Source organism: Thalassophryne amazonica, chromosome 6, assembly GCF_902500255.1.
Source record: "Thalassophryne amazonica chromosome 6, fThaAma1.1, whole genome shotgun sequence".
NCBI lineage: Eukaryota > Metazoa > Chordata > Actinopteri > Batrachoidiformes > Batrachoididae > Thalassophryne > Thalassophryne amazonica.
Window position 1 is genome coordinate 31,124,501 of NC_047108.1, and position 22,131 is coordinate 31,146,631.

The 22,131-nt window shown below is 40.1% G+C and overlaps 2 protein-coding genes across 2 annotated transcripts in view; both read left to right on the plus strand.

The window, feature by feature from the left end:
• Positions 1–1,579: 1,579 nt before the first annotated feature.
• Positions 1,580–9,114, plus strand: LOC117511997 (tubulin alpha-1B chain-like). The gene is made up of 4 exons (XM_034171922.1): positions 1,580–1,680; positions 5,045–5,267; positions 7,203–7,351; positions 7,448–9,114. Exons 1-4 carry the CDS (start codon positions 1,678–1,680, stop codon positions 8,426–8,428), a joined length of 1,356 nt encoding a protein of 451 aa, XP_034027813.1. The 5' UTR covers positions 1,580–1,677; the 3' UTR covers positions 8,429–9,114.
• Positions 9,115–11,905: 2,791 nt separating this feature from the next.
• The window catches only part of dffb (DNA fragmentation factor, beta polypeptide (caspase-activated DNase)), a 33,555-nt gene continuing 23,329 nt past the window's right edge, over positions 11,906–22,131 (plus strand). Inside the window, exons 1-3 of the mRNA XM_034171462.1 lie at positions 11,906–11,916; positions 12,003–12,177; positions 17,291–17,417. Of these exons, the coding sequence (XP_034027353.1) occupies positions 11,906–11,916; positions 12,003–12,177; positions 17,291–17,417 (313 nt within the window). The remainder of the gene's footprint in view (positions 11,917–12,002; positions 12,178–17,290; positions 17,418–22,131) is intronic.

The window sequence follows — 22,131 nt, forward strand, 5'->3', positions numbered from 1 at the left end:
GATTCCCAGGAAATGGAACGTGTCCACTATGGTGATGGGGGTGTCTGCCAGGACAATGAATGGAAGAGGGGCTGTGTTCTTTCTAAAGTCCACAATAATCTCCACTGTCTTCTCTGTGTTCAGCACCAAGTTGTTATAGCTGCACCAGAACACAATCCTAGCGTAGGGTCCCGGGGAGTCCAGATGCTGCAGAACGAAGTGCAAAGCCAGATTGATAGCGTCATCCACAGACCTACTGGCTCTGTAAGCAAACTGCATGGGGTCCAAGAGGGAGACCGTGAGAGATTTGAGGTGGGACAGAACCAGACGTTCAAATGACTTCATGTCTACAGAAGTCAGTGTCACCGGTCTGTAGTCATTGAGTCCAGTGATCCTCGGTTTCTTGGGAACAGTAACAATGATGGAGGTTTTGAAACAGTCAGGCACGTGGCAAGCCAACAGTGAGGAGTTGAATATGTCTGTAAACACTGGGGCAAGCTCATTAGCACAGTGTCTCAGAGTTGCAGGTGAGACACCCTCTGACCCAGGAGCTTTGCGAGCTTTTACGTTCCTAAACTGCTTTCTTTTTGAAAATGTCATACAAACTGTTTTAGTTGTGTTAAGCATCAGGCAGTTATCATTAAGCCAGACTTGTACCTTGTTTAAAATATTGGTAAGTTTGCAATTATATCAGTTGTAGAACCATAAGTGTAAATGACTGCATCATCTGCATACATTTGAGTACTGAGATCACAGCATACCTCTGGAAGGTCATTTATATATAATGAAAATAATAAGGGCCTGAGGACTGACCCCTGTGGGACACCTACAGGACAGCTACGAAAGGAGGATTTGACTCCGTCAACTGTAACATTGAGTTCTATTTAAAAGATACGACTCAAACCAATGAACTGCACCAGGTGAGAAATTAAAGTATGTGAGTTTATTAAGCAAAACTTTGTGATTGACGGTGTCAAATGCCTTCCTGAAGTCAAGAAACACTGCACCTACATAGGAATACTTATCCAATAAACACTTAACCTTTTCAGTTAACATACAGTTGGCTGTTTCAGTTGAGTGGTGTGACCGAAACCCAAACTGCATTTGATGTAGTGGTGTGAAGCCTTTATCGAGGTGTTTGATCAGCTGATTTCCAACCCATTTTTCAGCTACCTTGGAGATAACTGGAAGAATACTGATTGGCCTGTAATTGGCTACTTGAGTTTTACAGCCCGATTTAAAAATGGGAGTCATTGAAGCAACTGAAGCAACAGATCTGTCTGATCTGGGCCTGTCTGTGTTTTCCCTATGAGCAGTCCTGGGGTCACGGGAAAAGTCGGTTTTTATAGAGGGCTGTGTTGAAATTCCTTCATTCTTCGGGGTTATATGAGAAAGTTTAATTAGTGTTTCACTATGACCTGTGGAGGGCAGCATTACGCCGGACGGTGTACAGCCTGTCGGCATTTCAGAAGAAAAAGAAGAAGATTTTAATTTATTTGAAGATTTTTAGGCGGTCATTGTGACGTAGTGCTGTTCGTCCAATAAAAATGCCAAAAAAGTTTGAAATCTTTGATTGATAAGAATTTGACCAATAGGAACACGTGCCAGTATATAAATGCAGCTGTGCCGCTTTCTACGTGGTATTCTTCTGACTTACGTTGACTCAGTAGTAGCTGACTGTAAGCTTCTTTCCCCAAAATGGTGAGTAAAAGTTTTAAGTTATTTAGCTTTATATTCCGTTTCGTTGGCTTTGCGCCCTACACCGTCAAAGCTGTGCTTTTGTCTTATAAGATGAGAGCACGAAGTAACGTCAGTTTTCGGGTGTAGCGGCGGCTAGAATTGAAAAAGGCTTAGTTTTTGCTTCTTTTGGCCGCGTTTTGTATCTTTAAATAGTTTTGGCTGCGACGACGTAGAGCTGGTTCTGCTTTTGCCACACCCAGGAACCGACCCGTTTATGTTAAAACGCAAGCTTGCAAAAACTGCTAACCAGTGTATGAACCTACATACGACACTAATTTGTTTTTTAACACTCTGAGAGGATTATCTTCGATGGTTTAACAGTCTTTAGCCCGACGGTTATGAGCCGTTACTGTGCAGTAACACCGCCTGTCCTGTGGTGGCAGTAGCAAAACCACATGGAAAGCTATAATGGCAGCACAACTACGACACCCTGCTCAAGACCGACATTTTGGTTTTATGTCAGTTTAAAAAAAAAAAAATTTTGTCAACTCTGCAGATTTCCGAGCCACTGTCTCTGACGTCGGCGAGTTAATTCTTCGACTTTTGGCCCTTCACGCTGTTTAACAGTAGGTAAAATAAAAAAACTTGACTTTTGTGGGCAGAATTGTTCGAACACCCGACAACTGCGCATATAACTCCCATTGTTGTAAATCAACGATGGCGGACGCGAGCGAATCAGAGGACCATGGGAAATCCGTGACGTCAGTGAAAAAGACCTATTTCGCGCCCACAGATTAAGCGTGCTTGACCAATAACAGGTGAAGTTGCTCAAACTGGTTTATTAAATATTTATTACGGCCACTCTTCCGCGGATTTCATCATGGGGGGATTGTACTCTTTAATCGTGATCGTTTCTGAGTTTTAAAATGTTTATCGCAAAGCGTTCTTTTTTTACATCATGCAACTCCGCGGACACTGATCTGTGTGTTAGATACATATCAGTTTCCTCGGATCCGCGGAGTTTCGAGGAAAATAAAAGCCACTCAAAGCCTGACTGTTAGGACAGTTGTCGTAAAGCGGGTATGGTTGGTTGTTGCGGCGACGCTGTGTGGCTCCTGTGCGAAGCTTAGCTAAACGTAGCATGTGGACATCCCAAACGTTTAGAACTTTCAAGTTTTTAAAAGAATTTTGCGACATCAGACAGAGCGAAGATGGCGAGAAAGACGGTTTGAAAAAGTCTAAGGACAAGAATCCGTGGAATTGTTGGCTTCATGAACACACCTGAAAGATAAACGGGAAAAATAAACTGGTAAGAATTTTTTTCTGTCTGGAAAATAAACATTGCTGTTCAAACAGAATTTCAGAAAAGATTGTGCCTTTTTTTTTTTTCTTTCATTAATCTAGACTTTCTTTCATTGAAAAAGACATTGTGGCTTTGAATGAATTTAGGCTACATGAATTTGCACAACAATGTAAATTAGTTTTTATTAATGTGGACTTTTCATGGGAAAAAAAGACACTGGCTTTGAGTGGATTTACACAAGAATGTGTGGCTTTTTTACTATAAGGTATGTTATTGATAACTTACCATGACTTTTAAAATATTCTACAAGCATTAGCTGTGGTTTTTGACATGATTTAAGTATTCATGATTTTAATGTAGTTTAATTGTTCTGAGTTAATGCATAATTTGGTTTACAATTAAACGGAAAATCATACCAGGTCCTACTTCCACATCATATTCTGTTATTTCAACATGATCATTGAGGGTTCAAATGAGAGGTTGACTCTAGGATCATTTAAATATGCACTTTTGATCTTTTTTTTCTTCCAGGAGATGCTGAAAATGTATCAGTAGATGAAAATTTAATTTGGTTTCTGGGGCCCCACAAGGCCCTAGACCCCAGCTCCTGGGGGGCTGCGCACCCCAGACCCCCTGAGAATTTTCCTCAGATTTCATAATTTTCATTTTGCAACCCTGAGAATTTAGATGAGATATGAGAACTACTTTTTGCGCAGGAATTTGAGTACGTCGGGCGCGTACTAACACAGAATACCCAGAAACTGGACAGTTGTTTGGCCATCACGAGAGTGCCCATTTTTAGCTTGTCATAACCTAACCTAGTGGCGCTCCACCCTGCTCAGAGTGCTGCTGTCATTGCACCGACATCTCTGCTGTTTTGGACTTGTGGGATAGCTCGCGCCCACAGGTTGAACTCACCGGACTACTTTCGCCACCCTGCTCAGCGTGCCGCTCTCGTTGGGACGACAACAGTGTCTCTTCCCAGATAGCTCTTTCAGTACAGCTTCTTGTTCTGACTTTAATACCCAACCCTTTCATCACTAACTGTAAATGGTAATCAAAACATTCAAATCGTAGCTTTTTGAACTCTTCATCAAACGCCATGTCAGTATTTACAGTGTGGTTGAGTGATAACAGGCGAAGCTGCTGAAACTTTAAGTTAAATATTTGACTACTCTTCAGTTATCTTTGTAATTTTATTACTGGTAAATTTTAAAATTAATTTAGATTAGATATACTCACCTCACAGGACTTATCACAATTATCTGGGAACTACTTTTTGCGCAGGAATTCATCAAGCACGTCAGCCACTGGCGTGTACTAACATAATACCCAGAAACTGGCTAGAAGTTCGGCCAAAACGAGAGCGTCCTCTTTTAGCTTGCCATAAGCTAAGCTAGTGGTGCTCATGAGTGTGAACCATGATGCCTTCTTGCTCACTGTGCTGCCGTCTGGGCTCTGAATCGTCTGTTCCACACACTGCCACCTGGTGGCAGTGATGTGACTTTTAGTTTTTCTTGAGCACGCAACAGACTGTAGTTTGTGCAAAAAAAAAAAACATTTTCAGCTGCTTGGGGTTTAAAAGTCAATCTTCATAGTAAAATAAATCAGAAAACTGAGATGAATAAAGTAGTTCAGTTCAGAAAATTGTAAAGTTTTCTAGAGCCAAAGATGCATTCAGATACCACTGCCTTAAAGGGTATGGTCTAATCATAAATACTGTTTATAAAAGTGTGCCACATTATAAATCGCTTCCAAGTTTTGTGGGCCCTGGCAGAGATGATAAAAATAAGACAGATTGCATCTGAAAAATGCAAGACTGATTTATAGCCATTTTGATCCACATTCAGGATATGTGACAGGATCCGACCTTGATACTAACAAGAGTGACGCATGCTGAAATTTCTTGCTGTCAAACTGAACTTAAGTTCAACTTGCAAATTGTGCTGTCAAAGATGGGATAGTGAATGTGAGGTATCAAATGCCTTTGAGCATCAACTGGATGAAAAATCACTCTAAAAAAGACATTTTTGGCTTTTCTCATTCTTTTGGTAAACCTCAAAGTAATTCCTTGTCTTTCAGCGAGAGTGCATCTCCATCCACGTTGGCCAGGCTGGAGTCCAGATTGGCAATGCCTGCTGGGAACTTTACTGCCTTGAACATGGGATCCAGCCTGATGGTCAGATGCCCAGTGACAAGACCATTGGAGGAGGAGACGACTCTTTCAACACTTTCTTTAGTGAGACTGGAGCTGGGAAGCACGTCCCCAGAGCTGTATTTGTGGACCTGGAGCCGTCTGTCATTGGTAACTTAAGTGCCACTGTGAGCTGAAGTGTTAATTTTGTACAGGGGTGAGCAGATTTCAGCTTTTTTGGGCCATTTCTGAGATCAGTGTAAATCCGTTGAAAAAAATTTGGGTGGGTGGTGTGCAGTGTGGGTCATCCGTGAGAGTTAAATCTTTATATGCATGGCAACCATAATAGCACTGCCAAAACACTCGTCAGTGGTTACTTTTTCTACAACAGCAAACTTTTAGCCAGTCATAATCTCTGTAATATTGAAAGTCACTGAAAGTACCTGGATGTGGACATCTTCAATTTCTGCAGGTTTGGTCTGTCACGCTGCTTCTTTAACATCGCGAGAGGATGAAGACTGCGTTAAAGACATGGATAGTGGTTTAAAAAAAAAAAAAAGAAAATTCAAGTGGACATGTTGGGAGCAGGAGGTGTACAAAGGCAAGACTCCGTATTTGTCTGCAAGGTTGAGCTCCCCGGTAAAGCCCTCTGTGCACCATGTTCAGATTTAATCAACAAAACCTTGAAAGAACACTACAAGACAAAAACATGTCATCAAATTAATATTAATTGAGCTAATCTGCCCAGGTTAAATGCGCGGTAGAGGCACAGTGAGTCCCAAAGCCCACAGCACCTGTACCAGTCAGACATCCGGTGCTCGGGTGCATGTCCAGTAATTCTATTCATGCATTTAAAATGTTTACAATCACTGAAATTTTTAAGTGTGGTGCAGTTTATACTGTGCATGTACTGAAGTTCAGTGCTGCAAAACTAGTGTTTTGTACAGATTTTTGTCCAGATTTGTTTCCATGTTCGGTTTATTTCATTATATAAAACCGCTAACTTAAAAAAAATGTATTTATGGCTTTAATTGGACACAAAATACACTTCTGGAAATGTGATCAGTGAAGGAAGAACAAATGGACCCATCTTTTGTGGCGTATAACTGCAGCCGGCATGCTTATTGCTGCCACCTGCTGCATCAGGCCCTTACAGCAGGACTAAATCCTGAGTCCAGTGTCAAGTATTTTAAAAGCCAACACTTCCTCCTCACTTAACCTGATGGCTAAAATACTTCCTACAGAAACTTCTTTCAGGCCTTACAATTGATTTCCTTCAGTTTTTACTCTTTAATAGATAAAAGACAAAATACATTTTGCCCGCATGCTGAAATCATCCTGCATCCTTTTTTTTGTAAATTCATAGACTGGTATAGCTGGTACACAGGATGTGTGCTTTTAATGATACTATGCTGTATGTGCCTGTGGGGGTTTTCTTGCTGACAAATGCCTCGCATTCACCTCGATGTCAGGGTGAATGTGAGGCATAATGTGATTAAGGAATTTCTTATGGGGCAGTAATTTGTAAGCGTACATTTTACATGTAAATATTTAGTTTTATACCACAAATGTGTTAATCTCTGATTTACACATACATGCATGAAGTTTCAGTATATTTCAGAGCTCATTGCAGGTTAAGGAAAGACACTGAAAGTTTTGGCAAATTCAGTGATATTTGTCCAATGCTATGACATTTATAGTAAGTACATGTGCTGTAGCATGAGGCGGGTATCACAGGCAGATTTTTATTGCAGTCAGGTTTCCACATGCCCAACATACAAAAAAATCTAAAATGGAAATTCCTGATATTACGTCTTTCTGGTGGGCCCAAAATGCCTTTTAAAATGCTCAAAACCCATAGGCCCCCACCAGGGGCAGTACCCCGGGGCCCCTGCTGATTTTCATTTCTCTTCTACCCCCCTTGCCAATTCTAATTATGTTTGTATTAATGAACTCTACTGATTGTTACTTTATAAACAAGATGACCTTAGGTTGGTGTGACTCTTAACACATCCAGACTGGACTCGTATTAAAAATCAGATCTTTTTCTACTATATTTTTAAGATTCTCTCATAACTGGAAATCTAAAACTTGATTGTTAATCAGATGAGGTGCGCACTGGGACCTACCGCCAGCTGTTCCACCCTGAGCAGCTGATCACTGGCAAGGAGGATGCTGCCAACAACTACGCCCGTGGACACTACACCATTGGCAAAGAGGTCATTGACTTAGTGCTGGACAGGATCCGCAAATTGGTAGGTTACCAAGAATTCCTACCAAATTAAAACTTGAACAAAACTCCTGTACAGTAAAACATTTTTTTCCCCCCTTCTCTCCCATTCTCTCTGCAGACTGACCAGTGCACTGGTCTTCAGGGCTTCCTGGTTTTTCACAGCTTTGGTGGCGGCACTGGCTCTGGTTTCACCTCCCTGCTGATGGAGCGTCTCTCTGTAGACTACGGAAAGAAATCCAAGCTGGAGTTCTCAATCTACCCAGCTCCTCAGGTGTCTACTGCTGTAGTGGAACCCTACAACGCCATCCTGACCACCCACACCACCCTGGAGCACTCGGACTGTGCCTTCATGGTGGATAACGAGGCCATCTACGATATCTGTCGTCGAAACCTTGATATTGAGCGTCCTACCTATACAAACTTGAACAGGCTGATCAGTCAGATTGTGTCTTCCATCACTGCTTCCCTTCGGTTCGATGGTGCTCTCAATGTTGATCTGACAGAGTTCCAGACCAACTTGGTGCCATATCCCCGTATCCACTTCCCGCTGGCCACCTACGCCCCAGTCATCTCTGCTGAGAAGGCTTACCACGAGCAGCTCTCGGTGGCTGAAATTACAAATGCCTGCTTTGAGCCAGCCAATCAAATGGTAAAATGTGACCCTCGCCACGGCAAGTACATGGCCTGCTGCCTCTTGTACCGTGGTGATGTGGTGCCCAAAGATGTAAATGCTGCCATTGCCGCCATAAAGACCAAGCGCACCATCCAGTTTGTGGACTGGTGTCCCACTGGTTTCAAGGTTGGTATCAACTACCAGCCACCCACTGTGGTCCCTGGTGGAGACCTGGCCAAGGTCCAGAGGGCTGTGTGCATGCTGAGCAACACCACAGCTATTGCAGAGGCCTGGGCCCGTCTGGACCACAAGTTTGATCTGATGTATGCTAAGCGTGCCTTTGTCCACTGGTATGTAGGTGAAGGTATGGAGGAGGGAGAGTTCTCAGAGGCCAGAGAAGACATGGCTGCTCTGGAGAAGGATTATGAGGAGGTTGGCATTGACTCTGTTGAGGGTGAAGGAGAGGAGGAAGGGGAAGAGTATTGATCAGAGTTGGAAAATATTTTTGTTCTAAACTCCAGTGTTGCATTTCTTTGTCTTGGTTGCTCCTTCAAAAGCAATTAATTTCTGATGGTTCTTGATCGTTGCAGCAGCCATCACCTCCTGCATGCGCTTAATTTTTAATAAATATAATGGTGTGTAGGAATGACAGTCCAGGCCCTATGTAAATTTGGCAACAGGTAGATGATTGAGCTGTTCTTGAAGGCAGAATTCATGGTGTGGATCAGTGGCAGCTTGTGGAATAACCGCACATGGTGTACATACGTAGCATTCACATAGACTGATCAATTTACGCTTATTCCCCCTTTGACAGTTTTCTGTTAGAAATCAATATATGGTTTTGTAACACTATACAGTGATAGAGCACTCACCATGGCACAAGTTTTTTTTTTGTGCCTTTGTTCAGGAGTAGTATGCTGTGTGATCGGGCCATAAGTCTGACACGCTTCAACATTTTCAGGAGTGTTTATGTCCAAGTTGTATTGATGCTAAAGTTTTTGGTGAGCTTCATGGTCCTCTTTCAGATGAGCAGAAATACAGCAGTTTCTACACAGTGGATCCACTGCCTCAAATTCTTTAACAGATAAAGTGCCAGAGAAGAAACTATTCAAACCTTTAGAAAATGTTATTTGTTCAAATGCAGCACAATGTCAAATAAAATTCTGACTTGATTTGAGTTTGTCTTAATTTTCATACATGAGGATAAACTCGTTTGAGTACGACACACATCTCCAATATGTGAACATCCATAATCATGATACAGGCTTTTGTTTTCAGACTGGAAGTGAAAATGCAGCCAATTCTACACATTGAGCTTGTGCTGCTTCAAGTTTTGCAGCAGCTAATCGACTGCAAGAGAAGAAACTAGTACTGCAAATTACCAAGCTGAACTTGGAGACTTGACAGCATTATCTAATGGAGTATTAAATGGTTCTAATGCACTTTCAAAATTTGTAGCAAGTCCCTTTGGCTTCTCCCTGTTTTTCACTCGATGTCACCACAGCAAATCTGGGGTGGTTCTGCATGTTGAATTGGCACAAGTTTTACACCAGATGCTTTGTGTGATGCAACATGTAGAGAAAAGTGGCAGGGGTGGACTTTGAACTGGGAACTTTCTGCACTGAAATAAAGTCTGCTAAACAACTGGCACCGCAGTCCCTGCCTTAAAACTGCCTTATTTGAAGCTATGTTCTATCTCCAATGAAGTTGGGATGTTATGTAAATTAACAATACAATGATTTGTAAATCCTCAACCTATATTCAATTGAATACACCACAAAGACTAGATATTTAATGTTCAAACAGAAACTTTTTTGTGCAAATATTTACTCATTTTGAAATGAATGCCTGCAACACATTTCAAAAAAGCTGGGACAGTGGTATGTTTACCACTGTTAACATCACCTTTTATTCTACCAACAGTCAAACATTTGGGAACTGAGGACACTAATTGTTGAAGCTTTGTATGTGGAATTCTTTCCCATTCTTGATGTAAGACTTCAGTTGTACAACAGTCTGGGGTTTCCGTTGTCACGTTTTGCACTTCATAATGCCCCACACATTTTCAGTAGGCGACAGGTCTGGCCTGCAGGCAGGCCAGTCTAGTACCCGCACTCTTTCACTACAAAGCCACGCTGTTGTGAGATGTGCAGAATGTGGCTTGGCATTGTCTTGCTAAAATAAGCAGGGATGTCCCTGAGAAAGACGTTGCTTGGATGGCAGCATGCGTTGCTCCAAAACCTGGGTGTACCTTTCAGCATTGATGGTGCCATCACAGATGTGTATGTTGCACATGCCATGGGCACTAACATACCCCCATACCATCACAGATGCTGACTTTTGAACTTGGCATTGGTAACAATCTGGATGGTCTTTTTCCTCTTTTGTCCGGAGGACACGACGTCCATGAATTCCAAAAACAATTTGAAATGAGGACTTATCAGACCACAGCACACTTTTCTACTTTGCGTCTGTCCATTTCAAATGAGCTCGGGTCCAGAGAAGGTAGCGGTGTTTCTGGATGTTGATGTATGGCTTTTTCGCTTTGCATGGTAGAGTTTTAACTTTCACTTGTAGATGCAGTGATGGACTATGTTAACTCACAATGATTTTCTGAAATGTTCCTGAGCCCACGCAGTAAGATCCTTTACACGATGGTTTTTAATGCAGTGACGCCTGAGGGATCGAAGGTCACGGGCATTCACTGTTGGTTTTCGGCCTTGTTTATGTGTAGAAAGTTATCCAGATTCGCTGAATCTTCTGATTATATTATGGACTGTAGATGATGGAATCCCTAAATCCCTTGCAATTGAACATTGAGAAACATTGTTCTTAAACTGTTGGACTATTTTTTTCATGTTTAGTTGTTCACAAAGTGGTGATCGTCACCCCGTCTTTGCTTGTGAACGGCAGAGCCTTTTGCGGATGCTCCTTTTATACCCAATCATGACACCTGTTTCCAATTAACCTGTTCACCTGTGAAAAGTTCCAAACAGGTATTCTTTGAGCATTCAACAACTTTCCCAGTCTTTTGTTGCCCCTGTCCTAGCTTTTTGAAATGTGTTGCAGGCTTCCATTTCAAAATGAGCAAATATTTGCACAAAAACAATAAAGCTTATCAGTTTGAACATTAAATATCTTGTCTTTGTGGTGTATTCAGTTGAATATAGGTTGAAGAGGATTTGCAAATCATTGTATTGTGCTCTTTTTTTTTTTTACATTTCAGACAACGTCCCAACTTCATTAGAACTGGGGTTGTAGGTTATAAGGATTGCCAGCAGATGGCAGTATAGTGAAGACAGCACTGTAACAGCATCTGTGGTTTCTTTTGGCAATAAAAAGTCACCACAAATCATACAGATTGAGTTTTTGGGAGTGTTCGGCAGTACTATTCAGCATTCTGATGACTTTTACTTGTTCTGACCGCCAGGTGTAGGGTTTGACCCCTGCATTAGAAGTTTGGTCTTCATATTGATGCATGACAATTTAAAGCCAGACACCTCACGTGGTGGATAAGGAGCTGGCCTGCCAACATATGAACCTGGATTGAAAGTGTACTTATGCTGCCTGTGTCCTTGGACAAGATACTTGAGTCCACCCAGCAGTAAATGGTGCCAGCCTTGGCAAGAGAAACTCTGCTTTGGACTGGTGTCCGGTCCTTTGGAGTCACTGAAACAGATGGCCCTCAAGGACTAAATATCAAGTCATAATGAGCACCAATTGTTTGGAAGCTCACTTGGGACTTGCAGATTGATGACTTGACAGTGACTTCGTCCCACCTCTGGCAGTCATAGACAAATACTGGCACTGACAGGCCCTCTGGGCCTAAACGGACGTATTATGCAATCTGCTTCCAGTGATTCTGAAAAGATCAGTCAAAACTTTTCCAATAAAGGCACCTACGCAGTTTGGAATGTAGCCTTGTGAAGTCCACACAAAAATATATGTTGAGGGGCAGTTGAAATGTGCACTAGGTACAAAAGCAACCTTGTATTTATTTGTTTTGAGAGCTGGTTTTGTCGTCCTTTTGTAAATTGACTGCTACACTCTCCTGGTCCAGTCGGTGGCAGCACTTCGCTCCAGAAGCAGAGCGGCACGCTCAAGAGAAGAACAAGAGAAGAAGAATGTGCAAAAACAAAGCTGTGAAAGTTCGAAGTTTAAGTGAAACGAAAAAATTTGGTGTTGCAGCAAAAAATGTAAATGAATTACTTAAAAAGGGCTGTACACTGTTACAGGTAAGGACATGTTTTAAGTTTTTCGTACAGTTTGCGCCGAATCCAACAGGAGAGAAGTGTCTCTCAGTTTCCTGTTATAAATCATTTTTTAATGTTTACTCCGGTAAAGTTACGGTTCAATAAATCTTAAGAGAAACGTTATAGAAAAGCAAATAACACTAGTTTCTAACCTCAGGAAGGTAGACAACGAACGTCAACCACTTAGGTAAAGCTAGAAAGATATTCACAGATTCAAAGTTCACGGCTCAATAGATCTTAAGAGAAACGTTGTAGAAAGACAAACAGCACTAGTTTCTAACCTCAGGAAGGTAGACAACGAGCTACAACCTTGTTTTTAATCCATATGAGCCGTCCTCTGAGCTGAAAAAATAACACTGATCTGAACGGGCAGGCGGCAGAGAAACGGAAGCTTAGGGACCGTCTACAAAGTGCATACATGGAAAAAAAAAGACCAGAAAATTATTGAATAAATAATTGTAATGAGTGATATCACCAAATTCACTGCACACATCAGTGGGGTCCTGCTGATTATACTACAGAGCTCAGTTTGGAAAAATGCAATTATGAACAACTTTGCAGATTTTTTTACTTTTTAAATTTTTAATAGCATCAAAGTCACAAGGTGTGGTGTCACCAAATTCACTGCACACAACAGCCGTGTCCTGTTGATTATATTACAGTTTGGAAAAAAGTAATTTTTAAAAATTTTGGAGAATTTTTGATTGTTTTTATTTTCAATAGCATCAAAGTCATAAGGTGTAGTGACACAAAATTTACTGCACACAACAGTGGTGTCCTGCTGATTATACTACAACACTCACTTTGGGGAAAAAGTAATTTTAACAAAAAATTTGGAGAATTTTTAAATTTTCAATAGCATCAATGTCATAAGGTGTAGTGACACAAAATTTACTGCATACAACAGTGGTGACCTGCTGATTATACTACAACACTCACTTTTGGAAAAAGTCATTTTAAAAAAATTTGGAGAATTTTTTATTGTTTAAATTTTCAATGGCATCAAAGTCATAAGGTCTAGTGACACAAAATTTACTGCACACAACAGTGATGTCCTGCTGATTATACTACAACACTCACTTTGGGGAAAAAGTAATTTTAACAAAAAATTTGGAGAATTTTTAAAATTTCAATAGCATCAATGTCATAAGGTGTAGTGACACAAAATTTACTGCACACAACAGTGGTGACCTGCTGATTATACTACAACACTTACTTTTGGAAAAAGTCATTTTAAAAAAAATTTGGAGAAATTTTTATTGTTTAAATTTTCAATGGCATCAAAGTCATAAGGTGTAGTGACACAAAATTTACTGCACACAACAGTGGTGTCCTGCTGATTATACTACAACACTCACTTTGGGAAAAAGTCATTGTAAAAAAAATTTGGAGAATTTTTGATTGTTTTTATTTTCAATAGCATCAAAGTCATAAGGTGTGGTGTCGCCAAATTCACTGCACACAACAGTGGTGTCCTGCCGATTATACTACAATGCAGAATTAAAACAAACAAAATTTAAACAATAAAAAATTCTCCAAAATTTTTGAAAATGACTTTTTCCAAAAGTGAGTGTTGTCGTATAATCAGCAGGACACCACTGTTGTGTGCAGTAAATTTTGTGTCACTACACCTTATGACTTTGATGCTATTGAAAATAAAAACAATCAAAAATTCTCCAAAATTTTTAAAAATTACTTTTTCCCAAACTGAGTGCTGTAGTATAATCAGCAGGACACCACTGTCGTGTGCAGTAAATTTTGTGTCACTACACCTTATGACTTTGATGCTATTGAAAATTTAAACAATAAAAAATTCTCCAAAACTTTTTAAAATGACTTTTTCCCAAAGTGAGTGTTGTAGTATAATCGGCAGGACACCACTGTTGTGTGCAGTGAATTTGGCGACACCACACCTTATGACTTTGATGCTATTGAAAATTTAAACAATAAAAATTCTCCAAAAATTTTAAAATGACTTTTTCCCAAACTGAGTGCTGTAGTATAATCAACAGGACACAGCTGTTGTGTGCAGTGAATTTGGCGACACCACATCTTGTGACTTTGATGCTATTGAAAATTTAAACAATAAAAAATTCTCCAAAATTTTTTAAAATGACTTTTTCCAAAAGTGAGTGTTGTAGTATAATCAGCAGGACACCACTGTTGTGTGCAGTAAATTTTGTGTCACTACACCTTATGACTTTGATGTTATTGAAAATACAATCAATGAAAAATTCTCAAATTTTTTTAAAATTACTTTTTTCCAAACTGAGCGTTGTAGTATAATCAACAGGACATGCCTGTTGTGTGCAGTGAATTTGGTGACACCACATCTTGTGACTTTGATGCTATTAAAAATTTAAAAAATAAAAAATTCAGTTTAAAAGTTTTTCATAATGGCATTTTTCCAAACTGAGCTCTGTAGTATAATCAACAGGACCCCACTGATGTGTGCAGTGAATTTGGTGATATCACTCCTTATTACAATGATTTATTCAATAATTTGCAGGTGTCTTTTTTTTCCATGTATGCACTTTGTAGACGTCAGCTTTTTCAGCTTAGAGGACGGCTCATATGGATAAAAATAAGGTTGTAGCCCATTGTCTACCTTCCTGAGGTTAGAAACTAGTGGTGTTTGTCTTTCTACAATGTTTCTCTTAAGATCTATTGAGCCGTGAACTTCGAATCTGTGAATATCTTTCTAACTTTACCTAAGTGCTACAACCTTATTTTTATTCATATGAGCCATCCTCTGAGTTGGAAAAATAACATATCTGAACGAGCAGGCAGCAGATGAACGGAAGCGCAGGGACCGTGTACAAAGTACAAAAAAAAAAAAAAAAAAAGACCAGAAAAATATTCAATAAATTCATTGTAATAAGATGTGGGATCACCACATTCACTGAACACATCAGTGGTCTCCTACTTGTTATACTACAGTGCTCAGTTTGAAAAGATGTTATTGTGAACTATTTTCGATAATTTTTTATTGGTTACATTTTCAGTAGCATCAATGTTATAAGGTATGGTGTCATCAAATTCACTGCACACATCAGGGGCCATACTGAAATACAAAATTATCCAACATTTTTTAAAATTACTTTTTTCCAAACTGAGTGCTGTAGTATAACCAGCAGGACCCTGCTGTTGTGTGCAGTAAATTTTGTGTCACGACACCTTATAACATTGATACTATTGGAAATTTAAACAATAAAACATTCTCCACAATTTTTCCAAACTGAGTGCTGTAGTATAACACACAGGAGACCACTGATGTGTTCAATTTGGTGACACCACACCATATGACATTGATCATGCTATAGAAAATTTAAACAATAAATAATTTTCCTTTTTTTTTTAATTACCTTTTTTCCAAACTGAGTGCTGTAGTATAACCAGTAGGACACCACTGATGTGTACAGTGAATTTGGTGACACCATACCTTATAACATTGATGTTGTTGAAAATAAAAAATTCTCCAAAATTTTTCGCAATGACATTTTTCCAAACTGATCACTGTAGTAGAACAAGCAGGAGACCACTTATGTGTTCACTGAATTTGTTGATACCACACCTTATTACAATAAATTTATTGAATATTTTTCTTGGTGTCTTTTTTTTTCATTTTTGTACTTTGTAGACGGTCCCTACACTTCCATCTGCCGCCTGCTCGTTCAGATCAGTGTTATTTTATTTTCAGCTCAGACGACTGCTTACATGGATAAAAATAAGTAGCTTATAGCTTGTCGTCTACCTTCCTGAGGTTGGAAACTAGTGTTGTTTGCTTTTCTATAACGTTTCTCTTAAGATTTATTGAGCCGTGAACTTCGAATCTGTGAATATCTTTCTAACTTTACCAGAGTATGTTTAGCCACAGTGCATAAATTTGTCGTGTTGGTTTAAATGTGACAGAAACATTTAAATATCAAAATACTGCAAGTGCATTTTACTGCAAATGTTAAGTAGGTGACCAGATGTAGAAAGGCATTTTTTATTTATTTCAGTTTTTATGTTCTCTATTTTATTTAACAGGTGGCATTATGTTTTGTTTTTAGCTTGTGCAGCACTTTTTGGTGTTAATCTTATATAAATAATGAAGTAGTTATTCATACGCAGCCGTATTACTAATCTCAAAACCTAAGTCAATTTGTACGTAGCTCAGTCTTGTTATGGTTAGGTTTAGTGGTTGTGGTTAACGTGGTTGCAGTGTGTTAAAATGAGGAGACAATCTTTTACTGCTCACATTTCACATGGTTCATAGTGAAGTCGCCCCACTGTGAACTCGCCCCAGGTGATGTCATCCCAGTCCAGGTGAAGTCACCCCGTTGTAAGTAACATAATATTTCAATTCTGATACGTTCATGCAATAAATTATTTAGAAACACCAGTGGCATAATACACTGTTCTTTCTCAAGTTTTGTGAGTGAGATGATGTTTTAAGGTAGGGGGATGTAATTGTCAGGTAAAAAGCCAATTGATGGGAGAAGCAGGGACCACTGCGCAGTTCTATACTTCACACTGGCAGGTCCGTAACTTTAAACTAGTCATTCTTACTTATTTAAAAAATAAGCATGGCTAGCTGGAGTGGGGTGACTTCACTGAAAAAGTGGGAAGACTTCACCCAAAAAAGTGGGGTGACTTTACCTGTACTGGGGTGACTTCACTCGCTACCATTTTGGCCTACCAATATGACCCCCCACACCAGCGCACTCCAGCTCGTGACGTCATCGCAATGCCTTCACGTGTTTTCATAGCTTTTTGATTGCAGTGGTATTTATGTCTGTTGGTACAGTCCATTTAATCTTATTCTGTTGTGCATGTGTGTAGTCTCTGTTTGGAACAGAGATTACGCATGTGTGTAGTCTCTGTTCGGAACAGAGATTACGCGCGTGCGCAGTCTCTGTTCGGAACAGAGACTACGCGCGTGCGCAACAGTGTAAGACTAAGTGGAATATCAAAAATGATCAGCCTTATTTCAGAGGAAGACAAAAATTAGAATGGAAGGAATCAAGATCATCTGCATTTTGTCCCAGAGATCATTTGAATGTGAAAAAGTATTCTGATAGTAACGGGAATCATTTCTTCTTGTTTCCAGCTTCCACTTACTGGTGCTCAGGTTTGTTTATACTCAGATGGGACAAAGGTGACAGAGGAATCCTTCCCAACTCTTCCCGACAATACTGAACTTGTTCTTCTGTGCAAAGGCCAAAAGTGGAGCGGGGGTAGGTGTTCTGACACAAAGTCCATCACTGCATCAATGCAAAGCTTGTGGCACAATGTGGTAACACTGGTTAGAGCAGAGAAACAGTGCACAATGGAACGGGTGAGGGATGCCACCAAGACATTGATGACTACTTTGAAGGAGTATCAAGATTCAGTGGGTGTGATTGGAGAAACTGTACATTAGAGCCGCAAAGATTAATTAATTAATTAATTGTGTGAGAGAATACCATTTTCAATGCACCCTGGATATGGTGAAATGGTTTTTCACAGCTAAGTTAAAGCTGCACGGCCTTTCAGATTTCATAAAACTGACAACATTTAGTTTCTACTGAAATCGCAGGTTTATTTTTGAAACGGGTTACAGAATTACATCTCATTTTAATGACGAGAACATATTTATTTACCATAACGAATGCTTTATTTTCCTTTTAATGCCGTCTTCAGGATGGAGGTGTCTGTGTGTGTGTGTGTGAGTGCTTGCGTCCGTGTGTGCGTGCATGTGTGCACATGTATGAGGTTTTGAAATTACCATAAATTACATATGACTGTGTGGTGCGCGTACACAGGGCTTCACACTAACATCCGTAGGATGTCTTGTAAGTCACATCAGAGGTGTTGTTACCTGGTTACAAATTTTTTTTTTCTTTTTAATTTCGAAGTGTTTTTTTCTTGCTGTCTTTTACAAAATATATGAGAAACATATTAGATTTATACAGAAATAATCTGATTCAAAGCATTTTCTGCCATCTTGATTTATTTTGTTAAGATGAGCAGCCAGCTGACATCACCGTGACTCTCTACTCTGATTGGGTATTGACTTGTGTTTCCCAGCATTCCTCATGCAAGTTGTGGGAAGTCCCCATGTGATCTGTGACATTGCTATGGTCACTATCACAGACTGCATGGGTCACTTCATTTGCTATATGACTCTGCTGAATCACCTCTAAATTATTTACACATTATTCACTTTGTGTGTTTTTAGGAATCCGCTAGCTTAGCGCAGCTACTAGCTCTTAGCCGGTTTAGCATGGCGGCTTCTCCTGTCTCTCCCGCACTTTTCTGCTCTGGGTGTGAAATGTTTAGTTATTCCTCGGCCTCCTTTAGCAGTAGTGGTACTTATAATAAGTGTAGCTTATTTGTAGCTTTGGAGGCCAGGCTGGGCGAATTGGAGACTCGGCTCCGCACCTTGGAAAATCCTACAGCTAGCCAGGCCCCTGTAGTCGGTGCGGACCAAGGTAGCTTAGCTGCCGTTAGTTCCCCTCCGGCAGATCCCGAGCAGCCGGGAAAGCAGGCCGACTGGGTGACTGTGAGGAGGAAGCGTAGTCCTAAACAGAAGCCCCGTGTACACCGCCAACCTGTTCCTATCTCTAACCGTTTTTCCCCACTCGGCGATACACCCGCCGAGGATCAAACTCTGGTTATTGGCGACTCTGTTTTGAGAAATGTGAAGTTAGCGACACCAGCAACCATAGTCAGTTGTCTTCCGGGGGCCAGAGCAGGCGACATTGAAGGAAATTTGAAACTGCTGGCTAAGGCTAAGCGTAAATTTGGTAAGATTGTAATTCACGTCGGCAGTAATGACACCCGGTTACGCCAATCGGAGGTCACTAAAATTAACATTGAATCGGTGTGTAACTTTGCAAAAACAATGTCGGACTCTGTAGTTTTCTCTGGGCCCCTCCCCAATCGGACCGGGAGTGACATGTTTAGCCGCATGTTCTCCTTGAATTGCTGGCTGTCTGAGTGGTGTCCAAAAAATGAGGTGGGCTTCATAGATAATTGGCAAAGCTTCTGGGGAAAACCTGGTCTTGTTAGGAGAGACGGCATCCATCCCACTTTGGATGGAGCCGCTCTCATTTCTAGAAATCTGGCCAATTTTCTTAAATCCTCCAAACCGTGACTATCCAGGGTTGGGACCAGGAAGCAGAGTTGTAGTCTTACACACCTCTCTGCAGCTTCTCTCCCCCTGCCATCCCCTCATTACCCCATCCCCGTAGAGACGGTGCCTGCTCCCAGACCACCAATAAGCAGCAAAAATCTATTTAAGCATAAAAATTCAAAAAGAAAAAATAATATAGCACCTTCAACTGCACCACAGACTAAAACAGTTAAATGTGGTCTATTAAACATTAGATCTCTCTCTTCTAAGTCCCTGTTAGTAAATGATATAATAATTGATCAACATATTGATTTATTCTGCCTTACAGAAATCTGGTTACAGCAGGATGAATATGTTAGTTTAAATGAGTCAACACCCCCGAGTCACACTAACTGCCAGAACGCTCGTAGCACGGGCCGAGGCGGAGGATTAGCAGCAATCTTCCACTCCAGCTTATTAATTAATCAAAAACCCAGACAGAGCTTTAATTCATTTGAAAGCTTGTCTCTTAGTCTTGTCCATCCAAATTGGAAGTCCCAAAAACCAGTTTTATTTGTTGTTATCTATCGTCCACCTGGTCGTTACTGTGAGTTTCTCTGTGAATTTTCGGACCTTTTGTCTGACTTAGTGCTTAGCTCAGATAAGATAATTATAGTGGGTGATTTTAACATCTGCACAGATGCTGAGAATGACAGCCTCAACACTGCATTTAATCTATTGTTAGACTCGATTGACTCGATTGGCTTTGCTCAAAATGTAAATGAGTCCACCCACCACTTTAATCATACCTTAGATGTTGTTCTGACTTATGGTATGGAAATTGAAGACTTAACAGTATTCCCTGAAAACCCCCTTCTGTCTGATCATTTCTTAATAACATTTACATTTACTCTGATGGACTACCCAGTAGTGGGGAATAAGTTTCATTACAGTAGAAGTCTTTCAGAAAGCACTGTAACTAGGTTTAAGGATATGATTCCTTCTTTGTTATGTTCTCCAATGCCATATACCAACATAGGGCAGAGTAGCTACCTAAACTCTGTGAGTTAGATAGATTATCTCGTCAATAGTTTTATATCCTCATTGAGGACAACTTTGGATGCTGTAGCTCCTCCTGAAAAAGAGAGCCTTAAATCAGAAGTGCCTGACTCCGTTGTATAAGTCACAAACTCGCAGCTTAAAGCAGATAACCCGTAAGTTGGAGAGGAAATGGCGTCTCACTAATTTAGAAGATCTTCACTTAGCCTGGAAAAAGAGTCTGTTGCTCTATAAAAAAGCCCTCCGTAAAGCTAGGACATCTTACTACTCATCACTAATTGAAGAAAATAAGAACAACCCCAGGTTTCTTTTCAGCACTGTAGCCAGGCTGACAAAGAGTCAGAGCTCTATTGAGCCGAGTATTCTTTTAACTAGTAATGACTTCATGACTTTCTTTGCTAATAAAATTTTAACTATTAGAGAAAAAATTACTCATAACCATCCCAAAGACATATTGTTCTCTTTGGCTGCTTTCAGTGATGCTGGTATTTGGTTAGACTCTTCCTTTCCGATTGTTCTGTCTGAGTTATTTTCATTAGTTACTTCCTCCAAACCATCAACATGTCTATTAGACCCCATTCCTACCAGGCTGCTCAAGGAAGCCCTACCATTAATTAATGCTTCGATCTTAAATATGATCAATCTGTCTTTATTAGTTGGCTATGTACCACAGGCTTTTAAGGTGGCAGTAATTAAACCATTACTTAAAAAGCCATTACTTGACCCAGCTATCTTAGCTAATTATAGGCCAATCTCCAACCTTCCTTTTCTCTCAAAAATTCTTGAAAGGGTAGTTGTAAAACAGCTAACTGATCATCTGCAGAGGAATGGTCTATTTGAAGAGTTTCAGTCAGGGTTTAGAATTCATCATAGTACAGAAACAGCATTAGTGAAGGTTACAAATGATCTTCTTATGGCCTCAGACAGTGGACTCATCTCTGTACTTGTTCTGTTAGACCTCAGTGCTGCTTTTGATACTGTTGACCATAAAATTTTATTACAGAGATTAGAGCATGCCATAGGTATTAAAGGCACTGCGTGGTTTGAATCATATTTATCTAATAGATTACAATTTGTTCATGTAAATGGGGAGTCTTCTTCACAGACTAAGGTTAATTATGGAGTTCCACAAGGTTCTGTGCTAGCACCAATTTTATTCACTTTATACATGCTTCCCTTAGGCAGTATTATTAGACAGCATTGCTTACATTTTCATTGTTACGCAGATGATACTCAGCTTTATCTATCCATGAAGCCAGAGGACACACACCAATTAGCCAAACTGCAGGATTGTCTTACAGACATAAAGACATGGATGACCTCTAATTTCCTGCTTTTAAACTCAGATAAAACTGACGTTATTGTACTTGGCCCCACAAATCTTAAACATGGTGTCTAACCAGATCCTTACTCTGGATGGCATTACCCTGACCTCTAGTAATACTGTGAGAAATCTTGGAGTCATTTTTGATCAGGATATCTCATTCAATGCGCATATTAAACAAATATGTAGGACTGCTTTTTTGCATTTGCGCAATATCTCTAAAATTCTTGTCTCAGAGTGATGCTAAAAAACTAATTCATGCATTTATTTCCTCTAGGCTAGACTATTGTAATTCATTATTATCAGGTTGTCCTAAAAGTTCCCTGAAAAGCCTTCAGTTAATTCAAAATGCTGCAGCTAGAGTACTGACAGGGACTAGAAGGAGAGAGCATATCTCACCCATACTGACCTCTCTTCATTGGCTTCCTGTTAATTCTAGAATAGAATTTAAAATTCTTCTTCTTACTTATAA